This window comes from Nuphar pumila, chromosome 7 (assembly GCF_984573655.1).
Source record: "Nuphar pumila chromosome 7, dmNupPumi1.hap1.1, whole genome shotgun sequence".
Lineage (NCBI taxonomy): Eukaryota > Viridiplantae > Streptophyta > Magnoliopsida > Nymphaeales > Nymphaeaceae > Nuphar > Nuphar pumila.
In genome coordinates this window covers 262356-289638 of record NC_143255.1, presented here as the reverse complement: position 1 = coordinate 289638, position 27283 = coordinate 262356, and the positions used below count along the sequence as shown (strand labels likewise).

Genomic DNA, 27283 nt, shown 5'->3' with positions numbered 1-27283 from the left:
ATGTTACTCTAGGTCAAAACACAAGTTTTAAAAAAGAGTAAAATATTTTTACAATTTTCAAAAAAGTTCTCTAGAAAATGTATTTTTTAAAAAAAGGGTTTAAAAGAAAAAAATCTTAAACTAATTAAAATAAGTTAATTGTAGCCTAAACTAACTAAATTATAATTTACAAAAACTCTAAAATTAATAAAAACACTAAAAACGTAGGGCTGAATCAGAAAAATAATAAAATCTCAAAAACAACAATAAAAATGAGTTTTTAATGCAATTTTACCATGGATCATGCATAAATATAGATAAATAAAATGCAAATATTATGCATGATCAGTTATGAGTGTAATACATAATGCATCAGTCATGATACAATGCAGGTGTTCGCCTTATATGACCAAGTGAGAGATGTTAGATTCTGGTACGGATTCAGTGTGGTCAATGGGTCTCGTATGAAACTCATGTTAGATCCGAAATTGGATTCAAGTAATGGATCTGAAACATGAATTTAGGTAACTAGATCCAATGATCCAAAGTAGTGGGCTAGAAATCCAATGACTCACTTGAGTAATGGGCTACTGAAATATGAATCGATAGAGGTGTGTCCATTTCACATTGGATTCTCAGCATGTTTAGGAATCCAATGAGTTAGTTATAACTGGATAACGGCTAATCAGGAGAGGATAAATATCCCAGCCCCTACATGAATATAGAGCTCCCGATAATTCTATCAAGGAATTCTCCCGAAGCAGGCCGTTAATCTCAACCCTATTCCCTTCTCCTCTATTGCACATCACGATTCGAATTCCAACAAATGCATGGGCTGTAGTAGGTCGCCACATGTACCTAGTGCATTTCAATAAGAATTTTGCCTTTGTTAAAGAGGGTAGCTTATGCTGTATAGTTCTGTTAAGAAAATGTAAACCAATTCACACTTGCAGTTTTATAGTGAATGCAGATCTCACCTTAGACAGTTTTCTTCCTCCAGTCCTAAGATCAACAGGTTTTAGTAAAATAAAATCAAACTGTTACATAAAGTATCCACGATGCAGCTTCAAGACACGCAGACGCGCGCCCACACACACACAGGGAACATGAACCCATAATGCAGATTTAATTTGCCCACTGATAAAATGCCAGAGGAAACATATCTTAACAAAAGTAGACGGATGAAACGTTTCAAATCATCTAACAGAACATGCTAAATTAATAGAGAAATAAAAACTTCAAACTTTCTGAACAATTGAATAATAGAAACTCAAGTACAGACTCAAGGAGTACCTTGAACCATATTCAAATCACATCGAGAACCTTTTAACCAATTGAATAATAGAAACACAGATACAGAGTCGACAAGTGCCTTGCACCATATCCAAACTGTATTTCATTGTCAATATTTGAATCCTAATACGTGAACGCTAGATCTTGAAAGAGACAAATAATATGAACATTTTAATGTTGAATAAGCCATGAGGAAAACAGACCAAAATCATAAAAACAACCACGAGATAAGCATCCCACGTTGCTACAAATGAGAGCATCTGGATAAAGATGCACGTCAACACTAATAAATAACTGAAATCAAATCCAAAAGAATGACCTCTTTCCCTACTTTCTAACAGTACTCAAGCACAAGGTTGTTCACTCAAATCATTGAAGATGAAGACAAAGTACCACTAAATAGAAGAGAGGAAACAGCTTCTGAATTCTCAGGTACCCACACCAAAGATAAACCCATTGCTGTAGGATGGCAGATTACTCGAAGGTGACTGGTTCCTCACTGGAGAACGGAAAGGATTTGGTGTCACAGGATAAGTTATATGCAGCCCTGAGCCCCGAAGGATCTGCTTAGCATTTGTGCAAGCAAGCTCTGAGTACTCAGTGAAGTAGGCAGGGGCGTTTAGAGATTTCATGAGGTCAAGGGCTCCACCCCAGCTTGGGCACTTGTCTAATCCAGAATTCAATGCAACAATAACATGCGGGGTGGGAAGATACGTCGCTTCCTCCTGATACAACCCTCTCACGAGGTTAATCCTCACTCTACTACTTATACCAGAGACTGTTCCTGATATGTTTGTAGGTATTTCTGGCCCAACCATGATTATCTGCAAATTGCCAGATCCACTGAGCAGATGGCTGATTTCAGAAAAGGCAGGCATCCAGTCTAGCTCCACTTCAGGACCCAAGTAGTGCACAATCACCTCTCTTCCCTTGAGCAGGAGGTTTTTGGAACTGATGCTCAGTGCTGTTAGGATGTGATACACTGTTAACGGGTATGTGAGAAGTGCAGCCACTGGACTGGAGAGTGGAAGAGATCTAAGACTGTAATATTCCGCCCAACTGGACAGGAGAATTGGGATTGAGACTTGGTCCTGGAGATGCTCTGAAAATGGACAACTGGGTGGGTACTCACCACTGCTTAGGCCACCCCATGAGTCTGCTAGGCCTTTGACAGGAGGGAGGAGGCCGAAAGGACAATGGGAATAGCAATTGCATTCCCTTCTCCACATACCTTTTTGGTGAAGGCCCATTGACTCGAGCCATTTGCATGGTTGCTCAATAAAACAGGGAAAGATAAATATCTTCATTTCTAGCTCTTCTTCCCTCTCCATCATAACCTTGTAGAGTCCACACATGCTCTTGTGAGTCTCTTTCCAGTGCTGCTTCTGACAGTTGGGCCCGCAGTATACCACCCCTCGGCATCGCCCACAACACAGGGACTGCTCATTGTGGACATCCTTCTCACACACAGCACACTTTCTTGGAGGATCCCGATCAAGAATAACTCTTGTATCTGTGAATTGGTCATCTTTGAACTGCTGTTCCGCAATCTTGGTGGGTGTCAAATTCGGCGATGTGCTTGCCCTCTCCTCATAAGCCTGCCCTGGTGGGTGCGACACAGTGACAGCGACGATCCCCCACGTTTTAGCCAGTTCAGGAGGCCATTGAACATCGACAGTGTCGATAAATGGCTCGAAACTCGTCAATCTTGTACGCTTTGGGGCAACTTCCTTTGCAGGTTGCAACAACGGATGAAGCAATGAAATGGCCTTCATGAATGCATACAGAAAACGAAGCTCCTCCAGGTTCGGGTTCCTGAACTGCAGGTTACCCGTTGCTGTGCACCGGGCAACATCGACAGCAGGAAACATGTCTGGTCCAGAAGCTTCCAACGACAGTGATGCTATCATCCTGCGGTTTGCTGGGAACATCAAGGACTCGGGTTCAAAAGTCACTCTAAGAAGGTCAACATTTGGGACGCGGATGGTTTCTCTAGAGCCCGTCATCTTGACAGCATCCTGCTCTGACCTGAACATGTTGAAGCCGAGATTGCCCCCTTCACCTCCGATGAACTGGACACAGGGGAAGAGCAGTTTTCTGCCGGACCAGTCGGTGTCCTTGCCCACCCTGACGCCAAACATATGGCCGGGCCTAAACCGCTTCCATGGGTCGGTTCTGTAGAGAGCAGCAGCAGCTTTGAACAAGGACATGATGAAACTTGGGTATATTCCTTCCACCTTGAGAAGGCAAGTTCCTGAGCTCGGACCGAGGCCTGGCCCTGATCCGAACTGTTCTTGGAATCTTGCAAACAGATCCCTCAAGTGCACATCCATCATGCTAGCAACAACACCCACACTTCTAACTGTGACAACAACAGCATAAACTCGAACCAATCGATCGATCGATTTCCTTATTAACTTAACAACTTCGTCTTATGACGAACAAAGATGAAAAATTGAGACTGTCTGAAGGTATTACCCGCTATCAATGGTTGCCCATTCTTGGAGAGAAAAACTCAAACATAGAATTCTCCGTCATCAATCTAGCAGTTGGTGCAGCAAATCTTCGTCATCTGAAATTTGTACAAGTTTCTCAATGAAAAACACATGAAGAAGAAGGGAGGCAGGGCACACATTTCTCTGGGTTCAAATACACATCATGTTGCCGACCATATTTGGTTTCTCTTAGGGAAACCCAAGACGGCTCCTTATTTCGGAAATACTCGAAACATTCGCAACCAGAATCTGCAGATCTGATACACTCGCAATGTTGTGAATCTTCGTCCGAGATTAGGAACGGAAAAAAGTTTGAGAACATAGCAACATTCCAGCAATTCAACATGAGAAATGGGTGAAAGTCGTCAAAAGCATCGGATTAGTAAGTTTGATGCAGATAATGAGATATTGAATAGGGGAACTTAAACAGTAGGGTAGAAAGAAAAGAAGGAACGAAAGAAGAAGAAACTTACTGCAAATGATGACGACGACGAGATTCTCTCGATTATCATGTATCTCCATCCAAATCCAGAGAGAGAGAGAGAGAGAGATTTTGGTTTGCTTGAGGAAGCTAATTGAGATCCAGCTAGGGCTGTCAAGGGGTGGGGTCAGGGCCGAGCCCAGACCTGCCCAAATAAGTAGTCGGGTCACGAAAATAGAATCCCATACCCGGACCTGAATATTTTAAAATTTTATTTTCATTATAAAAATGTTCGGGTCGACACTTTCCTTGCCCATACACGAAAATTTGGGTTAGGGTCCGGTTGATTATTCGGTAAAACGTGGAGCCGTTGACAGCCCTAGATCCAGTAAAACTGAGAAATAACTAATAAATGAGCTTAACCTGCGAACCGTGAACAGTGTTACGAACCAGGAACCGGTTGTTCTGTAAGCGTATTTTTCACATACATATATATAAGGCAGACGTGGTGCGAGTGGATTTGGATTTGGGTCTTGTACTGCCATGGACCTCTAGAACCAATGGGGGGAGTGCGAGTACTCTTATCTACGACTGGTAAAACGAGCTGAACCAGCCGAGCTTGGTTCGGTAAGGGTGTACCCCAGCTCAAGCTCCGAGCCTGACACAAGCTGGTTTTTTAAAAAAATATATATTTTTAAATGTTTTTAAAGCTTGATAATATATAAAATAGATATAATATATGTATAATAGATATATAAAAATTATATAATATGTATATTATTTATATAATATGTAAAACGAGCCTATACAAGCCGAGCTTGCCATGTTCATGCTAAGCTTTTTTACCTAAACGAGCTGGCTCGCCCAGCTGAGCTGAGTCAAACGGCGAGCTGTTCATCTGGTTTTCCAGCTCTGCTCTTATCTGGGCTCGCCTTGTCGCATATACTCTTTCGATCGGCAATATGGGCCACACCCATCTTCATAGACTTTAATATTAATTATATCTGCAATCTCATCAACAATTCCGTTGTCGTCTAGTCCGGTTAGGATATCTGGCTTTCACCCAGGCGACCCGGGTTCAAATCCCGGCAACGGAATCTAATTTATTTTTCTCGCGATATATATATATATTTTTTTTAATGTTGTTAATCACACGCACAAAAACAGCCCTACCAACAAAAAATCTGACCCAATCAAACAACACGGACACGTGCAAACCTCAGCTCAGTTCGGACAGCCAGCTTCACTATGAACAAAATCTAACCAACCCAGCACCAACATATAGATATTGCGGGGCCTGGCTCTAACGCACGCCACATTGACACAATGAGGGGTGATACCAAACCTCACCTCTTCACTGCCGACACATAAGGAAATGAAGAATACCTCGAGCCTGAAGCCATTTGGCCCCCCTTTTTGGTGCACATTTTTTTAATGATTTAACTCGAGATGCGATTTTATCCTACCTTGATTGCAGAAGTTGCTACCCAAGAAAGTTTAAAATTGAGTTGGGAAAGCCACAACACTTTTTAAGTGGGTGCTTGTGCTTCGAAAAGTAGGGTAAGCTTGGGAACTGGGCTCCATAATGCAATGTCCCCATGTATCCTACAGAGACGATGCACCATCCCAACTTATTCCACTTTCCAGGATAGGTAATTGAATTCAAACCTCTCGCTGTCATTGAAGAATTTCTGTATCGCTGCACGAGCTGGAGGCTGGTTCCTGCGGTTAGAGATGAATAGAAGATTTGACATAGCGAAGCTCCGCCTCTACATGGTCACAGAAACCGAATGCCACTTGAGGATATGTTTGGGAGCCTTCATTGGAATGGAAACAGCGTTTCGGACTTCTGCCAATGTGTGATGTTGAGAGATGGAGTTGCCAAAAGCATCCTCTTGTGGATGGTGTTGAAATGTGATGTTGGGGGCGGACAACACAAATCCCAATGCATTGGTTAAGCAACACCACAGATCCCAAACAGGAAGAGTATTATGAGAGCATGGGAGAAACAACACAACCCCCCCCCCCCGATTCAAGGCTCCCAAACATAGCCTTAAAAGATTTGAGGTCAAAGCGAGCTCTGTCGGTAATCCATTAGAGCTCGCTCTGATGCCATTTATCCATGTGTCTAACGGCATCCTAAATACTCTTCTAGATGAGTCCCAGGTTTTTTTCAGAACCTTTGATACCCTAGATGAACAACATCTAAGGTTTGCGCTAAAAAAATAGTTGAACATGTGGTATTCGAAATGCAGCATGGATGAACGCCATCAGAACAAGCTCTAGCTCTGACCTGAAACCCACTTGACGAACACAACTCATATGACACCTAAATATTATATCCTTGTCCATTGCATTAAGTATCTAGGACTCCCCCATCCCCACACATCCGCTGGCTTCATGAGGGAAAATTATGTTACAGAAAACTATCAAAATAACTAAAAATGTAAACAAATAAGCACGGTAATTCACATGCAACCAATTTCGCGGTCAAGCCAACATAAAGCATATTCAACACCACACATACCAGGCTTCGGCATCCAGCAACGTGGACTTATGATTACAATGCGGCCGGGTTACTTCCTCTCTTTCTCTCTCTGAATTTTGAAAGAAATTAGATTACAAATGGATTGTAATTCATGAACCAAACTAGAGCAAGCATTGCAGCAAAACAAGGCAGGCTAAATCTTACGTTGCTCATGCATTAGGGTTCACTAGGACCCATAGTAATTAGGATTCCCAAAAGCGTCTTTGTTTGGCCTAATTAACCATTCAAACCCACCTATTCAAGGCCTTTATCAGAAGAGATTAGCCCGAGGATGGCAACCACCATCAAGTTAGCTGCTCCAGAGTCTTTACAATCGACGGTGCAGCCTTCAGCATTTATTAGGCAGAAGATCGCTAAGAAATATAAATTTATATGAAGAAAAAAATCAGGCACTGTCTATTTCATCTTCGATTCAAGAGAAGCAATAAAGCATATCCAACTTATGTTTTCCATCATTCCATGAGCTTATTCGAATTTGGAAATGGCCTGAAACATATTAAGAAGTGCCACACCAATCTCAAGAATGTTTTAGCTAACATTGACGGCTCTGCACTGCTAGATTTAATAAGATAATATCATTTGGCACCGCAAGTTCATTGTATGGAGCATGTATCATCCGCTTAACCAATTTACCGTTAGAAACTTGCCCTCCAAACTCAACAGATGGCAAATCACAAAAGCAGACCTCCATCTCCGCGCTGTGATTCAAGTGACATTAGTGCAAGTGACAGTCATAATTATTCCCCAAGAACCTTTTAGTAGGCATCTAGGTGCATAAACCCCATTTTGTTCAAACCCAATACTATCATAACCATCCAGGTAAACTCTGGTTAGATCCTAAGGATTGAAACTTGTGACACAAATATCGGCTGCAATATTTTCAAAACTCATTTTCCCAAAGAATATTTCAAAATACTATGAAAACATCACAAATTTCTCCTCCTATTAACGCAATATAGTTCACATTTTTATATTTTCTTTAGAATTTATAGATACCTGTATTTTACATATACCAATATCTTCAAGAGATTTCCCAAAAAGCAAACCATCATCACAATTTTTTTTAGACAGAGAAAGCTGGAGTTAGGCACACCCCCTAACAGTTATACAACTATACCATTGGGATTTGAAATTGCAACATCCCACACAAGGTGACGTGCACTAACTGCTCCTGCCAAACAAGTGGAGCACCCCTTGGTAAAAACATCACAATTTTTTATTCATCACAAGATTCTCCTAACGTAATTTAGTCCAGAAACGAGATTTGTGAAACAAGTCATTGGAAGTGAAGGAATCAAAACCAATTATGCATATCATCTAAGAAACCATAAAAATATCCGGAGGTCCGGCATACCATACCATGTCATCAACCATATCCAAATAAAAAAACATCCAATACGTAACCAATCCAACCATTAAGAAAAAAAGAAACTGACACACTTGCTTCAGGCTACAAGCAGGAAAGAAATGGCTCTCATGTAGAGGCAAAATCTGCATGAACTTGGAGCACCCGAAGAACCTGGAGAGTAACAATCGCCTCACTGCAAACATAGAGGAACGAAAATAAGATTTGAAACCTGTAGAACCAACAGTAAAACCTTGAACTATAAGTAGCCATCTCAAACTGAAAAGAAAATGGTAATGTATCTGCTTACATTAGGTGGTAACAGTTCTTAACTAGAAAAGAAACTGAATAGCTACTTTCTCACCTTCAATGACAAAGTTCATGAAAAGTTCAAAAACACAATAGAGCGATAGTTAAGGTCTCAAAACTGAGTATCACACGATCAACATTGTTTCCCACTTGAAATAGCTTAAAAAGAACACACTGACATTATGAACCATCATGAGATGACATCCATTGGAGAATTGACATCAACTGACTGGTAGAATTTCATGAAGTCCAATCACAAGGAGTTGGACACCTTTTACTATGGTGTTGAACAAGAAATAGGACCTACTCTTAAGAACTAAAGCACATCCCTGATGTCTCAAAGTCCATGGCATAAGCATTATGTGCAGCAGAAAGATCAGCATCATGTAGACCGTGCAACTGTTCCAAAGGTACTAATGGACCCTAAAAAATCTAAAGCTGTAGAATATTGTTGCAAAAAAAAAAGTTACTAATAGTGGAAGCATAGGAATGAAAAATGCACTGGTTTGTCCGTTTCAACCATGCAAGATTACTTGGACAAACAATTCATCAACTCATCAACCAAATATTCACTGGTGCTTCAGTGCTAACTCATGCAATATATATATATATATATATATATATATATATATATATATATATATATATATATATATATATATATATATAATAGCTTTGTTGTCAAAAGCGGCCTAGGCGTCGCTCCACTACCTGGGCAATTGGGTTTGGGCTGTGGGGCCCTATTTTAACGCCTAGGCACTGCCTAGACTTGGACTGCCTGGGCGGTGAACTTGTTTATTTATTTACTCTCTCTCTCTCTCTCTCCCCTTTTTGCTTCTTCTCTTTTATTTATTTTTTTATTATAATATATGTTTTATGTAATTGTGTTTGTGTGTTTCATATATATATATAATGTAATTTATACATAATATGTTTGACTGCTTCTAAGTTATATTTCTGGTTGACTGCTTCTGAGTTATGTTCTGTGAGTTATATTTCTGGTTGACTGCTTTTGAGTTATGTTTGTGAGTTATATTTATGAGTTATATATTTGTGTGTGTAATTCATATATGATCTGTTTAACTGTTATTTTTCACAGTTCACACTTCACATGCAGCTGCTGATGCACACATATATGTATATTTTTTGTGTAAATATATATAATTATATATATTAACATATCATAAGCATATATTATAATATCCTGTATTTCAGTTATATACTATATATATTATGTGTATGTGTGTTTCATTTATATATATATATATATATATATATATATATATATATATATTCTGTGGTTAATTTTTTTGTATACATGATTTTATTTTTTGTATATTGTTCATTCACATTGTTAGTTGTATTGTTTGTTCATTTAATTGTTCATTTATTCTTAAACTTTTTGAGCAGGTTATCAATTGCATGGTTTGTTTATTTTTTTTTTTGTTCATTTCTTCTTATTTGTCTATAGATTATTTTATGTCTATTGTTGTTAATTTTGTTGTATACATGATTTTATTTTTTGTAAATTGTTCATTTACATGGTTTGTTTGTTCAATTGTTCATTTATTTTTAATTGTTTTGAGTAAGTTATTTAATATAATTGCTTTATAGTGTTTGACAACATGTGTTTTGTCTATTGCTCATTGTCGATTGATTTTATGTTGTATACATGTTTGTTATTAATTTTAGCAGTTTGTTTACATATTTTGTATATTTTTTATATTTTTTAAATTCGGGTACTAACAAGAACACCTAGGCCCACCTAGTCTTTTTAAGGGCTATTTGCCTAAGCTCCGCCTAACGCCTTTGACAACTAAGCAGTGTTGTGAAAAGCGTTGAGGCGCTCCACCAAAATCTGAGGCGAGGCGTAAGCCTAAAAAAAAATTTAAAACTTAAAAAACTATAAAAATATCTAAAATTATAAATAAATAAAAATTGCTTTATTGATGAAGCAACAACCAACAATAAATAAAAAATCTCAAATAAATCATAACCAAATCAATCACACTCATTATTTCCACCAGATCAAAGACTAAGTAACCTGCAAAAAAATGTGATGTCACAAATTATATATCACTCCCAAATGTTGACCAACCATAGTGATTACATATAAACACATCATGAATGGGTTTTGTTAGCCAACCTACACATTTTGTTATGGTTCAACTATGGTAAAGCGATAAAGAGTGCCCTTACTGAATAACCCATGCTATAAGCAACATTAATCAAGTCACTTTGTCTAGGGATATGATCTAAATGATTTTCTTAGTCAAAAACATGTTAGTGATCCAGCTGTATTGCAAAAGCAGATATTTTTTAAACTTCAAATATCTATTACCCCCAGAACCCTAAAATTTCATGCCCGAAAAAACATGTTTTTATGCTGGAACCACTACATCCAAAGAGTTATTCCCAATAAACGAACTGTGCTGAATACCTGTGGGTTCAGATTTCTCACACAGATTGCACCACATGTTTCTGCTAGAGTGTACAGTACAGTCGAGCGTAGTCAATATTTCCTCATTGCACACGGAGGTACGCAGAGTTTATAACTTAATACAGAACTGCCAACAAACAGCATGCTACACCAAAGCACATTTTACAAATGAAACACAAGTAATGTTGAAATACAGGTAAATCAGATTGCGGAGAAGCAAAGACTTGATTCAAAAACTATGTGATTTAATCACTCATTTCTTTGTTTCTGGTTTCTGTAACTCACAATTTCCACACTTGTTACAAATCACAGTCCAAATCAGAATGCAGCCGCACAAGAACGCACCAAATGCACGATTCCTAAAGAGAAATACAGGAAGAATTTCCTCCAGCTATAGACGCGTCCATAGCAGTGCATCAACCAAACAAGTCACCTGCATTTCCTTCGTACAGGAAATGTGATAAATCGAAAATAAAATAAAATCATAAACAGCCTCAGGCATTCATGATGAATTAGGGTTTGTTTAAACTTTAAACCCTAATTTTTGGTCAAATGAGGGCTTTGACCCTCATTCGACCAAAAGCCCCAGGCGTACACGCCTCAGTTTGAGGCGCGCCTCAAGGCGTATGAGGCGCACGCCTCGAGGGTTTTGCGCTTTATATACGCACCTCAAGGCATAAAGCCCCTGGCCTTGAGGCGAGGCGCATTTTTAATACCACTGCAACTAAGCATAATAGCAATCATAAAAACTACACAGATCTCATGAAACCATCTCTATGGACCTGTTAACCAAACAAATGGGATAAATCAGGACCGGTTGCCAAGATAAGCTGAATCTCATGCAATTCTCAAAAATCCAACAAGACAAACCATGATTCTTGATGAAATAAACCAACGAATAAATAGACAAGGCATTGTGGTTGATTGGTGAAAACAGTTACAAATAGCACCAATATCACCAAAACATAACCGCTTCCACAGGATATTGGAAAACGATAACAAAAATATCATGATGATACTGGCAATATCCTTCATTTAATGCAAAGTATCAGGAGAATATCAAGAAAATGAAAATGTGTTTACAGATTATTGGGCATGTATAGAGCATCTGGATTAACAGATAAAAGAAAAAACGAGATCCTAGAAAGCAAACTGTAAAACTTCATTGGCTTTATCATCTTGATTTTAAGAAAACCTATGGCCTTTCATCAGTGAATGGTGATATAATGACCAAGGATATAACCCAAAGTTCAAGTTCCCGTCATACTATGTCATAGTTAGTACAAAATCAGGGACACATTTGGAGTTAACAGAAAAGGTGGAGGAGATCCTGAGAGAAACTTTTCATGGGCACGTTTGAAAACGAAAAAGATGTAGGAAAAGTGATGCAAAATGAAAAATCCAACCCTTCCAAACGACAGCCTTTTTTTGCTGTGTTTTTCTAAAAAGTACACCTTTTGATAGGAAACATTCCTCCAAGGTGGGGGAGCGGGTGGAAGAATGTTTCCTACCAAGAGAAAAATTATTTTTATACTCCCCACCACCCATCTCACCACCACCACCCCCATCTCACCTCTGGCAAGCACTCAAATCCGGCGACCCATCACCCATTCCCGACCTCTCTCCTCTCCCTTGCTGCCTCTGCTCTCTCTCCCTCATGGCTCGCATCACCGACGACGGTGCAGCCTCCATCCGGCGAACTCACAGGTGCAGTCTCCTTTCCCGTCTCCAGAGAGGGTTTTGATCAGCTAAGGGGGATGTACCTGTCGGAGTGACCTCCGACGGCCGTTTGGCCAGCTCCGGCAGTGGTTGTGGTGGTGGGTTTGTGGATGAGGGGAAGGTGTAGGGAAAAGGGTGAAGGAAAAAAATGAAAGAGGTGTTAACATATAGTTGAAACACTCTGTTTTTCTCATGCTACACAAACAAGCAAAAAAAATTCTTTTGGAAAACTTCTCATAGTGAAAACTTTCCTTTCCTATGAGAGTTTTTCTCGCTTCCAAACGTGCCCTAAAGGTGTTAACATATAGTTGCCACGATTTATTTTTTCAAACTCAAAGCTGGGTCAGGAAGTCACTTCCACAGATGATTCCTTATCTGCTATGTTGAATCTTCACCTTCTTTCAATAGTTTAGTTTTCCTTCAAATTGCAAGCATTTTCCCAAGAATATGATTGTTTCCAATTTTTTCAAAAAAATTGGCTAGACAAGAACTCTAAGATCAATACTGTGACTATGACGATGCCCCATGAGGAAGATCTCACATCAACAGCATTTTTTCACAGAATGTAACTGATGATAGCAGAAAGATTAAATCATCCAACTGATGTTACCTGCTGCTGAGGATAGTTTGCATAACCAGGATAGCCACCATAGGCATACATGTTTGGGTCCTGTGGAGGTGGAGCATATCCATAGGCTTCATAGCCCTGCGTATGTCTATAATATCCACCATTCCATTGATTCGGATCAGGCTGCGGCTGAACCTATCCAGCAGATGGATCCTATGGCAGTGTCAGTTTTGCTTCACAAGTCATTTTCTGCAACTTTCAGGATAAATTAATCAATTACCTGCTTGTTTGAAGGACTGCGTCCCCAAGAAAGTCGAATTGCTTGCTGACCCAGTTGAGTACCATTCAACATTAACAGAGCCTCCTCGGCAGAAGCCCTGCAGTTTGAAGTAAATATACTCACTTGAAAACAGCAAATGATAGGGGCTATAACTGAGGAGGACTATCTAATAAGATATTAAACAGATAGCTGAACCCGCCACATGATGCTCACCATAAGTCATGTGATGCAAATAAGATAAGCACTCAATCGAGATATGTTCAACATCTTGGCTAAAAACATCAATTTGAAATCAAAGGAAGGCTAATATCCAATGGAGCAATAAGCAAATGCACACCTATTAGCAAACTGCACAAATCCACAGCGTTTTCCAACCGGTATCTTCACATGGACTAACTCGCCAAACTGACCAAACATTTGTCTCAAAAGATCATCAGTGACATTTGGATCCAAACCACCAACAAATATCTGCATTCAGAATCCAAAAGCAATTAGGACAGTGTAGAAACTAACCTTGTTTGTAAAGGCAAAAGGAATACTCACGGTAGTATTATTTGGATCATTCTCAGACTGGATTGACTGAGGATTAGACTGATATGGAGCTGAAAAAATATGGGCAAGACAAATTAAATAAAAGATTCTGGGCATGACATGAGGGCATATTGAAGAAAAATCAATACAAAAAATATATATACAGCAGATAAGTCGAGAACAAACATGCACATCAAATGAAGACATCAAAATTACCAAAACTATCCTCCTAACAGTAGTAGGAAAAAGCAAACCAATTAGTGCAATCCAATGGATGCTGCTGCAAAACATAGCTTCAGTCCATTAGATAAACCACTTTCAAGATGAAAGATCTCAAGAATAATGACTGATGAGTCACTCAACAGACAGAAGAACATTGAGAACAATCAGTTCAAGTACAAAGGCAAATCATTCTCGGTCCAATTTTAGCACAGTATTAAAGTACCACAGAGATTGAATAGAAAGAGATAACAAAGAAAGCACATTAGCTAGCACTGTTAAGAGCTATTTCCTAAATTTTCCAAATGCAACTAGTGTGCTGGCATGAAAGTGAAACAGTTTAGTTTGCCATTTTCTACAATGAAGAAGAATAGTAAGCTGCAATCTTCATCATGTACAATTCCTCTCCTTGATAATGACAACTAATTTCAGTGGTTCCAGCATACACTGCCCTGCGATACACAACAAATAACCTGATACATATAACTCAAACCACCCACAGTATTAAAATACCACAGAGATTGAACAGACAGATAACAAAGAAGGCACATTAGATAGCGCCGTTAAGATCTATTTCCTAAATTTTCAAAAGGCAACTAGTGTACTGACATGAAAGTGAAACAGTTTAGTTTGTCATTTTCTACAATGAAGAAGAATAGTAAGATGCAATCTTCATCATGTACAACTCCTCTCCTTGATAACTACTTTCAGTGGTTCCAGAATATAAGACAAAAAGAACTACACAGATAAATAAAAAGGTGCAAATCATACTGGTAATAGTTCATTAACGGACAATGTCAGATTGCCAAATTGACCTTATCTAAAGGCATATGATTATTTAAACCCAATGACAAGAAATATAAGAAACTTATTAAAGAAATGATGGAACTCTACAGGCTTGCATGAACTGCATCTAGACATGCTAGTTTGCTTGGCCTATCGAGTCAAATCTCGCAGTCCACCATACTTGACTTGGTGACGAGGATCAGAAATCCATCTTGTCATACATAGACTCACAAGTTTCCATCTTATCAAATTAGAGAATGTGATACCCGATATATGTCACTTAGATACAATTACGAAAACATTGAACAAGATTTTCTAAAAAAATGGGCAGGGAGTATAGGGATAATGTTTGCTATCCCCTAGTGAAAGAGTTCAACCTTTTAAATTTTTTTAGCACCCAACCCTCCAGATGTGATCTACATGTTTGGTGTAGTAGAGACTAGCCCTTGGATCATGTTTTCCAATGTGTATGTCAGATTTTCTGGGGGATGAAAAATCAATGGTATACAATGTATCAAATTTTAAATCCTCAAATTTTACATAGAAAAAATATGATCCAAGGGTCAACACTTACTATTTTGACAATGGAAAACACATTCATGGGGTCAGATTTGGTTAAAACAACCTCACCCTATGAGCTTTAGCTAGGGGGGTCCTTACCCAGGAGGATAGCAAACACTCTAATGTTTCAAGTCATGTTTGGCAAATCTGACACCACAGTTCAGCATGTTCCATTTGCTAGGAATCGATTGTTGGATCGTGTTTTTCAATGAAAAATGTGATTTTATCTTTAAATTTATGAAAACTCTGAGCCATCGATTTTTGAAGTCTTATAAAAACCTGCTCACATGTCATAATCAGATGATCCAAAAGCATATTTCTACTTAACGGACCATGTAGATCACGTCTATAGTGTTAGATTCCAAAACAAAGAATTAAGAAGTTAAAAATTAAGGTTGTCTGCAGACTCTGCACCCTCCTACCGTTAACAAGGAACCAATCACTATTTATATGTATATATATATATATAAGAGAGAGACGTGCATGTACACACACACACAAAATACAAGAATGGACAAAAAACGTCTGTGGCATGCCTTAATGATGGATGAAAATGACCCACATAAGAGGTAATGGGTCAGGTCTGGATCAAGTCAGTCCCAAAACTGGTTGACGCATACCCATTTAAGTACAGGTACCTGTATTGTGATTTGCTGTATCAGCATGGGTACAGAACCTCATGGAAGCACCTATGTTACATAATACCCAATATAATCACCTTGACTTTAGAAGAAACCATCTAGTAACTGTATTATAGTTGAACTTGTGTACCAAAATACCACTTCTAATTTGAACTGAAGATGGGACTGTTATTCACAACACAAAATATTGCATGCTCACGCCACAAACAACAGTCTTCATCCTCAATAAGAAATATAGTAAAGGAAGAAAACATCCTGCTTGCTGTCATCACCTAACAAATCAACATCATCAAGATTACTTAGAATCATTACCATCATGATGCATCATCATCATCGCCACCACAACTTACCATCATTTACAATGTGCCCTACTACAAGTACCATCATTTCAACTCTCAATATGAAAGTTGTGGATATATCGGTGGTTTCCATATGGTGATAATGGTCATTAAAATGCGGTCAATGACAAAAGCATGATGATTCACTGAATAATATTTCTTCCATGATGATGCCTTTCTTTCTTAACAGAAGCCATCACCTTTGTAGTTTGCAGTCAACAGCGTGCCTAGGCAACCTAGGCAAAAGGTTGTAAGCATGGTACATTGTCCCAGGCACCTAGCTGACTAATTAGTGTTTGGGAGACTAGTTGTTGCAGCTTAATCCGTCCTCACCCAGGCACAATGACAGAAGTGTCAAATCTTTTTTTAACATTAGAAAAGGGAGGAGGGACTCTCTCTCTCTCTCTCTCTCTCCTTGTGACAATGCGTGTGCATGTGACTCTGCATGTGTGTATGTGAATGTGTGTGTGTGCATGGGGATGTGACTGCTTGTGTTCATGTATGTGGCTGTGTTCACTGCATGTGACACTGTGGAAACACTGAAGTCTCCCCCTCTAATTATAGTTAGTCATAAACTCATAGTACCATCAGTCCAACAAGCAGAACTAAATCTATTCAGAAAAATACTATATGAACCAACTCCAAGAGGCATCTGTGCCTCATACCGAGATTTTACTAAGGTAATGTATTGAAGCAAATCATGAAAGGATGAAAACACAAAAACTGAAGGAAAAAGGGTTTTCTCAAGTGGAATGAAAGTTGGAAACAATAGTAGGAAATCTAAATTGGGCAACAAGAGAGAAAATAACCCTTTACAATTAAGAATGAGATTCCCAAAGAACATTTACCTTGAGTCCTTGACCGATAGTTCTTTAAACATTAAAAAAATGAAGGGAAAAAGAAATAACTGCCAACTTGTAGCACAGAATGCCACGTAAATGCAGAATTTAAGGACAGAATTGACAAAAACAGGAAAACTGACCTAAATCAGGGAACGCACTATAGGGATATGTGTTTCTGCTGAAATCAGTTCCAGGCCCCTAAGTGAACAGAGCCTCTGGGCATCCTGCTTTGAGACAACATGAGTTCTATAAGTGTACATAACCTTCAAACCCAATTAAGCATGCCCAATTTCACAAAGGAAAGTAATAGGAAGGAAATGACTTCGTATATATACTGAAGCAAGAAATTGCTGCTTCTCTTCAAATGCACAACCGCGAAAAACAACAAAAATAGATTCAGTCACTAGCAAAACAAAAGTTTATTCTGCACAGGCTGCACCAAACACATGTTAATAGAAGTTCACAACAGAAACTTAAAGGAACAATAAATCAATAGAAGTCCTAAGCTCTTGCTCAAGAAAAAAAAAAGGTCCTAGGCAGTTAATTCATACACAGAGAAAGCACAGGTAATAGCATTAAAAATTGGTCAGATGCACAAGCAAGCCACAATCAGGTTCAATGAAAGATAACAGATTCCGACGAACCAGTACACCCAGAAAGAGTTTCCCATTTGTCTTGTGAAATGGGTACTCATATTGAACAATGACCATAAAAGGAAATGATGGAGTTATGCATTTCTGATGAATACCTTTTGCATAATACTGCGGTTGACTACCCACAGTTTTCTTTGTAGTTGCAGGACCAACCCTCATAGGCCTTGTGGAACAGAATACACCATTCATCTCAGTCATAGCACGCAACTGCTCACTTTCATCACCAAACTTAACAAATCCATAACCTTTAGAACGACCGGTAACCCTATCTGTAACAACTTTCGCACCCTTGACCGAGCTGTAATGGCTTCTGAAGGTCTCTTGAAGGACATAATCACTCACGTCAGATGCCAGGTCCCCAACAAAAATAGTAAACTCTGGACCACTCTCTGGACGCTTTTCTCCAACTCCAAATGAGGCCCAGTTCAGACGAAATGTTTGTTCAACATTAGGCATCATTGTTCCATTGTATGTTTGCAGGACCCTTTCAGCAGCTGCACGTGTTACAAACTCGATAAACCCGTAGCCTTCTGATTGCCCAGTTTGTTTATTCCGGATGATTTTCACTGAGACAACCTGTGTACAAAACCCTCCCTTTAGTAGTCAGCATATTTTGACATAATAGAATGCGCAAATCATTGCCGATTAAACCAAGTCAAAGAATTAGCCTCTGCCTGTGCAATCTGAATAAACCGATCAAACGGTTTGTGATAAAAAAGTAGAAACCTCTACAACCGTCCTGGTTGCCTCCGGGTGAATATAACAAACAAGATATTGAAAACTCGGGAACTGCTATAGCTTAAAACAAACCATAATATGACAATAAAAGGAAAACCAAAAGATGAAGAAGCGCCCATATGAAAAGAAAAAATGGCCACGTCAAATGCAAAGACTAAACGTGAAGAAGCAACTAGCTGCGATATCAATGAATCCAAAAGTTAAAGGAAGAAGAAATAAAGAAACAAAATGACACACCAAACATTGTACTGATGAGAAACCTCATCCGAACAAACAATTCAATGTATAGATTAAATCCACACCAAAGGCACGAAGAACAGGAGCAAACCAAAGATTAAATAAATGATACGGAGATGGATGGCAATAAAAGGAATAATTGAGTACTACGTCCACACAATATACAATAAAGAATCCAGTAGCACTTGAAAAGCATAAACCCGGAAAGAAAAGGAAGAAAAGAAAAGACAGATAATACCACCCGTGCAAGTAGCTGATAAACAACTATAACATAGGGGAATTGGATGGCAAGAGGTGGATCAATAAGCGCAGCAGCAGAATGAATTATTTGTTACCTCTCCTGCGTGTGAGAAACAGCTGTGGAGGTAGCCCTCGTCCATCCAATATTGCAGGTCACCGATCCAAAGGGTGCGAATCTCGTCGGCGCTAGCAGGTTGCTGCTGTTGTTGTTGCTGCTGTTGTTGTTGCTGCTGAAAGGGATACTGTAGCTGCATCTGAGGCGGTGGCTGCTGCTGCTGCTGCTGCTGTGGCGGCGGCGGCAGCGATTGTTGGTTCCACATGGGCGAAGGCACCTGAGGGGGTTGGAAAGGAGGCGGTTGGGGATGAGAAGGGTGTGGGAGGGGATGAGGCATGTGGGCCGAAGGAGCAGGAGCCGTAGGAGGAGGAGGAGGCATCATCATCCACTGCTGCGGCTGCTGAGGGGGAGGCTGCTGCTGGGGCTGATGACTGGGGTCCATCGAGGGCGGAGCCATCGGAGGAGGAACAGGATCCGGTTGCATCATTCTCGAGCCGGAAAGAGGGAAACCCCAACCCACTTCCGAGTGAAAAACACAACGATCTTAAGGCACAATCGGTGAGGCCAAAAGAGGCTGAGAAGGAACCGGCGAAACCCTAAAAGAAGGAAACAAAGAAGAAGCAGAAAAACGTGCGATTGAACCTACAGAGAGAGAGAGAGAGAGAGACGATGAGGAAACGCCGAGAGGAAGCGTCCGTCGGATAAGGAGCAGAGGAAGGGAGGGTACTGTACCACTCGAATGATGGGAAGAAAATATGAGGTAGGATAGGCCGGAAGCGAGGAAAAGAACGGAAGGGAACCCACCAAAACCCTAGACCCAGCCTGGGCTTATTGTACTCTATTATGCCGTAGGAACGAAGGAGACCAAAGTGGGAAAGCGGGAGTACGACGGAATGGACGGCCCACGCCCAATAACGCGCTCCCTCTCACCTCACCTACAGAAGGACTCGGCTCTGTAAAGGTGGTCATCGGGCTGGCCGTGCCCCGGCCCGGCCCAGGTTCGTTTGAAGCTCGGTTCATCAGGTTTTCAGCGTGACCCAACTTTAAAATGGCTCGGCCTATTTATATAACTTAAATAAGTTGACATCAATTGTCTACAATAATAAAGTATGTCCTAGAATCTTAGCCCTTCTATACAAATCAATCTTTCGTTTCCATATTATTAAGACAATTATTATATAACTCAAACTCATCGGATCGGTCTAGTAACCCGTCGGCTTGGCCCACCAAGTAAGTAGGGTTGCAAAGAGGTCGGATTCAGGAAGCTGGATTTGCAAAATTTGTCTATCCTGGATCCAACTTCTCAATGTATTTTAGAATATGAAATCCGATCCATTGGCATGGCATCCCTACCCCGACCTTCCACACTCCTCTCAACTTGCCTATTGAAAGGTAAAAATCAATGGGTAATTTTTTTATACAATCTTACCTTTTATCTGAAAATCCATGTCAAGTACCAACTTTCTTGAAATATATTGGGTTAGATAGATAAGCAATAGATCTGGGTGTCACCAGGTTAGATAGGTTCAGATGGACCCGGGTCCATAACAAATATATTAAAAAAAAGAAAAAAGGTAGAAATATTGTTTCAATATTTTAAAATGTCTAACTTAGATTAGTTGGGTGAGGGTAATAGTAGGTTAAACCAGGTCCTTATTTGACCGTTCTCAGAAAAACTTAAGCCTGTGTCAAGAATTTCAGAAAAGGTAGAGCGTGACATAGAATTTAAGGTGGGACTGTATCAGAAAATTACATTACACAAAAATAAATTTGCATATAGATGCCTGACAAATGGTAGATTCACATTCAACAACCTCACATTTGACATCTTAAAGATAATGCATCCGTATGCCATTAAGGACTTGTGTAGGTGGGACGGAAGGACGTTCTAAGGCCAACACGTGCTTTCACTCACCTACAGGGGGTCACGAGTTCAAGTCTCCCAACCTTATTGTCACACGACCCTTTTCTTTTTGTTTTTTGTTAGCACTGTGTGTGCAGCCAAGACCATCCGAACCCAAGGAAAGTCTAGCAGCCTTCTCTCCTTCGTGTCACCAACATGGAACCTTGGCAACAGCTAGTGCACCTCACATGCAGCCTAACACTTGCACAAGGCACGCACACATAAGGCACGCACCCACAAAGGAACGGTAGGATTTAGGACCATGGTATGCACTATAAAAGCAAGCTCTAGGTGGTAGAGGAGAAGGGAATGATGTTGAGATTAAATATTTGCTTCAGAGGAAAATCTTTGATGAAATTATCGAGCTTTGTGTCATCCTGCAAAGCCAGGGGTTAGGATACTTATCCTCTCCTGAGTAGCCGTTACTCAACCATAACCATCTCATTGGATTCCCAAACATGCTGGGAATCTAATGTGATATGGGGTCTACCACTATTTTAATGGTTCATAACTAAATAACTTACTACGTAAGTGGGGTCATTAGATTCCTAACCCACTACTCTTGATCATTGGATCTAATTACTTAGATTTATATTTCATATCCAACTCTGAATCTAATATATGGTTTTCATGTGTGATATTCAATTATCACACTAGATCTGTACGATGATCCAACAACTCTCACTTGGTCATATGGGGCGAACACCCACATTGTATCATAATCGATGCATCATGTATCACACTCATGTCACATAACTATATAGGTTTTGCCATGACATCATGAGGTTTTACATACGCTAATAGATTTCTTATTCATGATATATCCCTATCATGAGGCTATTCACAAATTAAGTTATTTTTCCATCATGTTATAAATTTTTATCATAATCTTTAATGTGTAACAATTTAATTCAAGTATTCGTCATTCACTGCATACTAAGTCATGCAGTCCATAGTTCTAAAGAAAAAGTAAATACATTATATAGTTGTCACGTAATCATGGGGTTCTTATGACTCTTCCATGACCATACCATAGGACATCAACATGTCCACATGCACACTAGTGGATTACTATGAAGTTTATTAATTCATGAATCCATGATTTGCCAAACATAGCAAATACTTTTATTTTTCAAACTTTCATCATAGTTTATACTCTCACTATCCTTGTGTACTATCACATGTTGATCACCACCTGATCATTTTAGATCAGTATATTCAGATCCAAATAGTTATAAATGTTATTGACTAACATTTTAAAGCATGAAAAATATATCTTTATGCATTCATACAAGCATACCATAGGGAGCATTATTTATAATGATTATTTATCATCATATACAAATAAATATCCTCATGTGCATATATAAAATTACAATTCAGCTTCCACTATTTCAATGCATTGCATTTAAGCAATGTTTGCATTAAGTCATGATATCATGAGGTTTTGCATACACTAGCTGGATTTTTCCTTCATGATATATCATCATCATGATCAACTTAGTTTGTGAGTATTCTTATGATGATATATCATGATCATGAGGATACTCACAGACTAGGTTGATTTTCTATCATGAAATAAAGCATAAATCTCTATATTCAATATCAATTTGGATATACACAAGATCTATATCCAATGAGAGTTATCCTATTATTATTTGGATATGCCAAACATGATAAGTCAATTCCAAGTCTTTAATCAAACCACAAGCTTGTGAACATATAAGTTCAGATCCATTAACAAATTCACTATATATATATATCCAAATTCATTGGATTTGTAGAAGTCCATATCCAAATCCAACTTGATATGTTATCTATCAAGTTCAACATGAAGCATATTAAAATGGATCTCTATACAAGCTTAAATAGAAATCATGGATCACACAGAATTTGATCATAATTCAAATCCATATCCATAACCATATGTTTTAAATGTAAATTGATCAACATTACACATCTAGCATTCTACTTATTTGGATCTAACCATGTCAAACTAGGACCCATATAAAATATGTCATTATTAAGTCCAAATATCTAGCCTGATACTATATGGATCTAATAAATAACTTGGATCAAATCTAGATCCATATCTTATATACGATAATTTATACTTATCCAGATCCATCATAAAATATGGATCAAAACCAGATTCATATCCCATATCTGGGCATCCAGACCCAACACTAGATATGTTCAAGTTCAACAAGATCCAATAACATTGTATAGATCAAAAACTAATTCAACTGGACCTACACTCAATCAATTTGATCTATCAAGATATATATAGGTTCAACCAGATCCAAAATATTTTACTAAATCAAACCAAGGTCTATGTCACCTTACTAGATCCAAACATCTTATCTAATACCAATTAGATTCAATCTTAACTCAAACATTTGATTTAATGGATCTTAATTCAATTACACTTGATTAATATAAAACTGGATAAAAAAAAAGACATATTGGATCAAAATATAAAATGATCTAAAACATGAACAGAATATTAAAGCATATAAAAAATAATATGCAAATATTTCAGGATCCAAGTCAGATGCATATAAAAACCAACATCTCCCATATTAGGATAGAGATCCAACATAGATTATAACTGGGTCCAAAAGAAATTTATTGGATCCAACCAGGTGTATAAGAAAATACTTATACTGAATTGATCCAATCCATATCCAAACCTGTATGGATAAAGCTTTGGGAGGTATTCCGCTAACCATAAGCACTTTTCTGCAAAATCAGAAAAGTTAAAAATAGTTTTGGGTAAAATCAACAATCTAGAACACTAAAACATAATATCAAGAAATTTTGAATTAAATAGAAAAACTTAGGAGGCTTTCTAAAATTTTCAGAAAGTCCAACAACTATTCTGAATAAAATAGAAATAACAACTTTGTTTTGGATAATATCCATAGAGAGGGTCTCTTTCTAAAATTTCCAAAAACAGTGACCCTTATTATGTAAAAAATAGGGCTCAAAAGGGAATTATACAGAAAAGAAGGATTAAAACTGAAAAGTAAGAAAAAAAGATTTGTTAAGGGTTTCTCGATTCTTCGAAATCGGATTTTTTTTTGTTACCCTTTTTCGTAAAAGCGAGACCCTTAGGGTTCCCCCTTTTATGAAAGGGGGAAACCAGGGAAACTGAAGAGGGGGATGTGATGGTTGTTGCCCTCACCGCCACCATCGTCATGAGATATAGCAACCACCGTTATGGATTTTGGGGGAAATGCCGCAGTGGTTCTTGCACCACCAGTGGGCTTGACCCACAACAATGCCTCCTTCCACCTCATTGAAGATCGCTCTATGTCGTTGTCGCTTGGCGACCCTACCCTCGCAAATCCACAGGGGAATTCAATGAGAGAGATCGGCCTAAGAGTCCACAAAATGCTCCTCTATGCATCTCGTGGCTTTGAGTCATCGTTTTTCTCTACGAGAACTCTATCACAGACATAAGCCCCTTCTGCACTGACGATCTCTTGATTTTCTAGGGTTTCTTCCACGAGATTAATGTCTGATCGATGCAGATCTTCTCGATTGCGAGCTGGCTCGACGAGATCACATTTCACCATAGTTCCTTCCACAGGATTGAATCTTGATCTTCTAGGGCTTGTTCGATTGTGCCTTCAACAGGGTAAAGCTCAAGAACAACTGCAACTTGAGAGGTTCTTCAGAACCGAGAAAGCTCTTGAGGTTCTCAGAGGTCCATTTCCTTGGAAGATGTATGGGGCACTTGTTGAAAACCTAGCCCTCCAACGAAGAAGCCTAGGCAGGGACAAGCTACTCCTCGACGATGGTCAGTGCAGCGAAGCTTTGCCTGTAGACAGATCATCGGTCGGATGTCGAGCTTCTGACTCATAAGACCAACACTCTAACCAACTAAGCCTAGTCTAATTGATTCCTTAGGTAATCCGATGATGTGTGGGTTGAAGATGATGTACACCCTGGCATAGATTGTGCAGACCATCCTCACCATGAGTTTGATGGCCATGTCGTAGGTCTAGCTTCAGAGCGAGACGAGGCAGAGGTGTCAGACTTGCTACCTCTGCTATACTAGTTTATGTTGAAAGAGTTTGCGTTCAACCTCGACGTGTCGATCCCCCACCATTATTGCATCCTCCTCTCTGATGCCTCCATCTCCTTGAGTGTCTCCATCTCGTTGAGTGTCTCCATCTCAACAAAGAGATTGGCCATGAGCACTACATCACCCTCACTCTCTCGTCAACCTCCCCAATGGGGAACCCTAATTCTCTGATCTCGGTGTCGTTGTGCACCAAATCGGCGTATACGTGCTTAAACCCGCAGAGGTTGGGCTCGGTGCACCTCCAGCCGAGTTGAGAAACAACATCAATGATCCAACCAAGGTCCTTGAGTTTCTCGGTGTAGAAGAGGCTGAGGAAGAAGGCCTTGTCCCCAGTGACAAGAGAGGCGACACTAGGGGACCCCATGGTCTTCGACCGAAGGTGCAAGATCTCATTATCAGAGATGGAGCAATGGAGGTAGACGATCCTGGACATGAACTTGGCAAAGAGAATTTCGACGGGCTCTGATAGGTGCTTCGGTTGAAGGAGGTGGCTTTAGTCCTTCTTCTGATGCTTCTTCCATCGATCGAAGACTTGGCTGCCCACTTGGGCGAGCCAGGCTTTAACAATGAACATTGTTTTTTTTTTCTCCTGCGGGTGGTCAGATTTCTTGATGCATCTTCGTCGGAAGGAAAAAGGGGGTGCAGGAGGCAACGGGTAGTGCGGTAGAGTGCAACCCTGTCCATCTGGACGACTGAAAAGGAGGCCCACCATGGTGGGTCGCAACCGTCCAATAGAGAGAAACAAAAGAGCATAGGGAGTAGGGTGATCAGCATTGACGAGATGCGCAGGTCGTCCTGTAGGGTATAAAATCAGAGGAAGAGGTGGGAGAAAACACTGGGGTATTTTTCGATGACCACTGCAACTGTCATTTTTCGACAACAAGGGCCTAGCCCTCTGCCTCCTCCTCTTCTCCCTTCTCTTTTTTTTTTCTTTCTCCCCACACAGTCTGCATGATCCGCCAGATACAATTGTTAGATTTGCGAAAAACTCTGAATGTCAGGCACTACCGTGCATACCAAAAACCGAGCTCTGACACCACTTTAGGATCTAGGACCGTAGTATAAGCAGTGAAGGCAAGCTCTAGGTGGTAGAGGAGAAAGAAATGATATTAAGATTAACGACCTACTTTAGAGGGGATTCCTTGATGGAATTATCGAGCTCTGTGTTATCCTGCATAGGCAGGGGATGAGATACTTATCATTCCCTGGGTAGTCATTACCCTGCCATAATCATTTCATTGGATTCTCAAACATGCTCGAAATTTAATGTGATATGGGGCTCACCACTATCTTAGTGGTTCATAACTTAATGATCGACTACGTAAGTAGGTCATTGGATTTATGGCTCACTACTCTTAATCATTGGATCTAATCACCTAGATTCATATTTTAAATTCACTACCTGAATCCAACATATAGGTTATATGTGTGAGACCCAATGGCCACACTGAATCTGTACCAGGCTCTAACAGGAAACAAGGACCCGCATTAACAAATGAGACAAGGCTCATTTTATTCCCACACTTGGCACACACTTTATACTTGATCATTTTTCTTAGAGCACTGTGATCATTGCAAAAAAAATTCTCTTTATTCCCTCTTTTTCCTTCTCTTTGCCTTTCTAACCTCTATTCCTTTTTTTAAGGGGAATAAAAGATAGAAAAAGAAGAGAGAGAAGAAAAGAAAGAAGAGAGAGAAACTCTTTTGCAAAGGTCTTACTTGACTTTAATTTTGAAAATATTTAAAAATTACTCACCTCCGTTTTGAAAATTTGTGGAAAAATAGAGAGACGGGATCCGCTCATCGGTACGAGATTCGACCGTTCATGGCGCATTTACCAGGGGTAATCGAACCAACGATCGAATTTATGCCTTTTTGCTTTGCCTAAATATTGTCTAAGAATTTATTCTAAGTCTTAAAATGCACAAAGAATCAGGGATTGGTTTGAAGTGAAAAATCAGCCATGCCACTTTAGCAAGTGAGACCCACCATGGGGCGTCCCCTCAGAGGAGCATGGAATATGAGTGGGACCCACATGGGTTATCATCT

At 39.5% G+C, this 27283-nt stretch overlaps 2 protein-coding genes and 1 non-coding gene across 6 annotated transcripts; 1 reads left to right on the top strand and 2 right to left on the bottom strand.

Annotated features, from left to right (window-relative positions):
- Positions 1–1284: 1284 nt before the first annotated feature.
- On the bottom strand, positions 1285–4299 carry LOC149830750 (uncharacterized). The gene is made up of 3 exons (XM_090013469.1): positions 4241–4299; positions 3751–3844; positions 1285–3634 (listed from the first exon to the last, which is right to left on the bottom strand). Exon 3 carries the CDS (start codon positions 3606–3608, stop codon positions 1701–1703), a length of 1908 nt encoding a protein of 635 aa, XP_089869595.1. The 5' UTR covers positions 3609–3634; positions 3751–3844; positions 4241–4299; the 3' UTR covers positions 1285–1700.
- Positions 4300–5211: 912 nt separating this feature from the next.
- Positions 5212–5285, top strand: TRNAE-UUC (transfer RNA glutamic acid (anticodon UUC)). Its single transcript has one exon. It is a non-coding gene; the product is annotated as a tRNA-Glu (tRNA).
- A 2645-nt stretch (positions 5286–7930) lies between these two features.
- Positions 7931–20053, bottom strand: LOC149830748 (polyadenylate-binding protein RBP45-like). 4 transcript variants are annotated; one of them, XR_016433236.1, is made up of 7 exons: positions 19279–20051; positions 18064–18544; positions 13941–13999; positions 13735–13865; positions 13398–13494; positions 13160–13330; positions 7931–8277 (listed from the first exon to the last, which is right to left on the bottom strand). XR_016433236.1 is itself a non-coding variant. In XM_090013467.1 (7 exons), the coding sequence occupies exons 1-7, from the start codon at positions 19723–19725 to the stop codon at positions 8275–8277; spliced, it is 1365 nt and encodes a 454-aa protein (XP_089869593.1). In that variant the 5' UTR covers positions 19726–20053; the 3' UTR covers positions 7931–8274. The 4 variants fall into 4 exon arrangements, 3 of the variants coding, with proteins under 3 accessions (XP_089869593.1, XP_089869592.1, XP_089869594.1); XM_090013467.1 differs by having other exon boundaries at positions 13160–13306; positions 19279–20053; XM_090013466.1 differs by having other exon boundaries at positions 13160–13312.
- Between the last annotated feature and the right edge of the window lie 7230 nt (positions 20054–27283).

Excerpts from the sequence above, each read along its gene's own strand:
- LOC149830750 (XM_090013469.1), bottom strand. The coding sequence starts at position 3,608 with ATGATGGATGTGCACTTGAGGGATCTGTTTGCAAGATTCCAAGAACAG.
- LOC149830748 (XM_090013466.1), bottom strand. The coding sequence starts at position 19,725 with ATGATGCAACCGGATCCTGTTCCTCCTCCGATGGCTCCGCCCTCGATG. Across the intron at positions 14,000-18,063 it reads ACCGCAGTATTATGCAAAAG|CTCCATATCAGTCTAATCCT; the intron begins GTATTCATCAGA and ends ATATTTTTTCAG. Across the intron at positions 13,495-13,734 it reads TTTGTGCAGTTTGCTAATAG|GGCTTCTGCCGAGGAGGCTC; the intron begins GTGTGCATTTGC and ends TTCAAACTGCAG.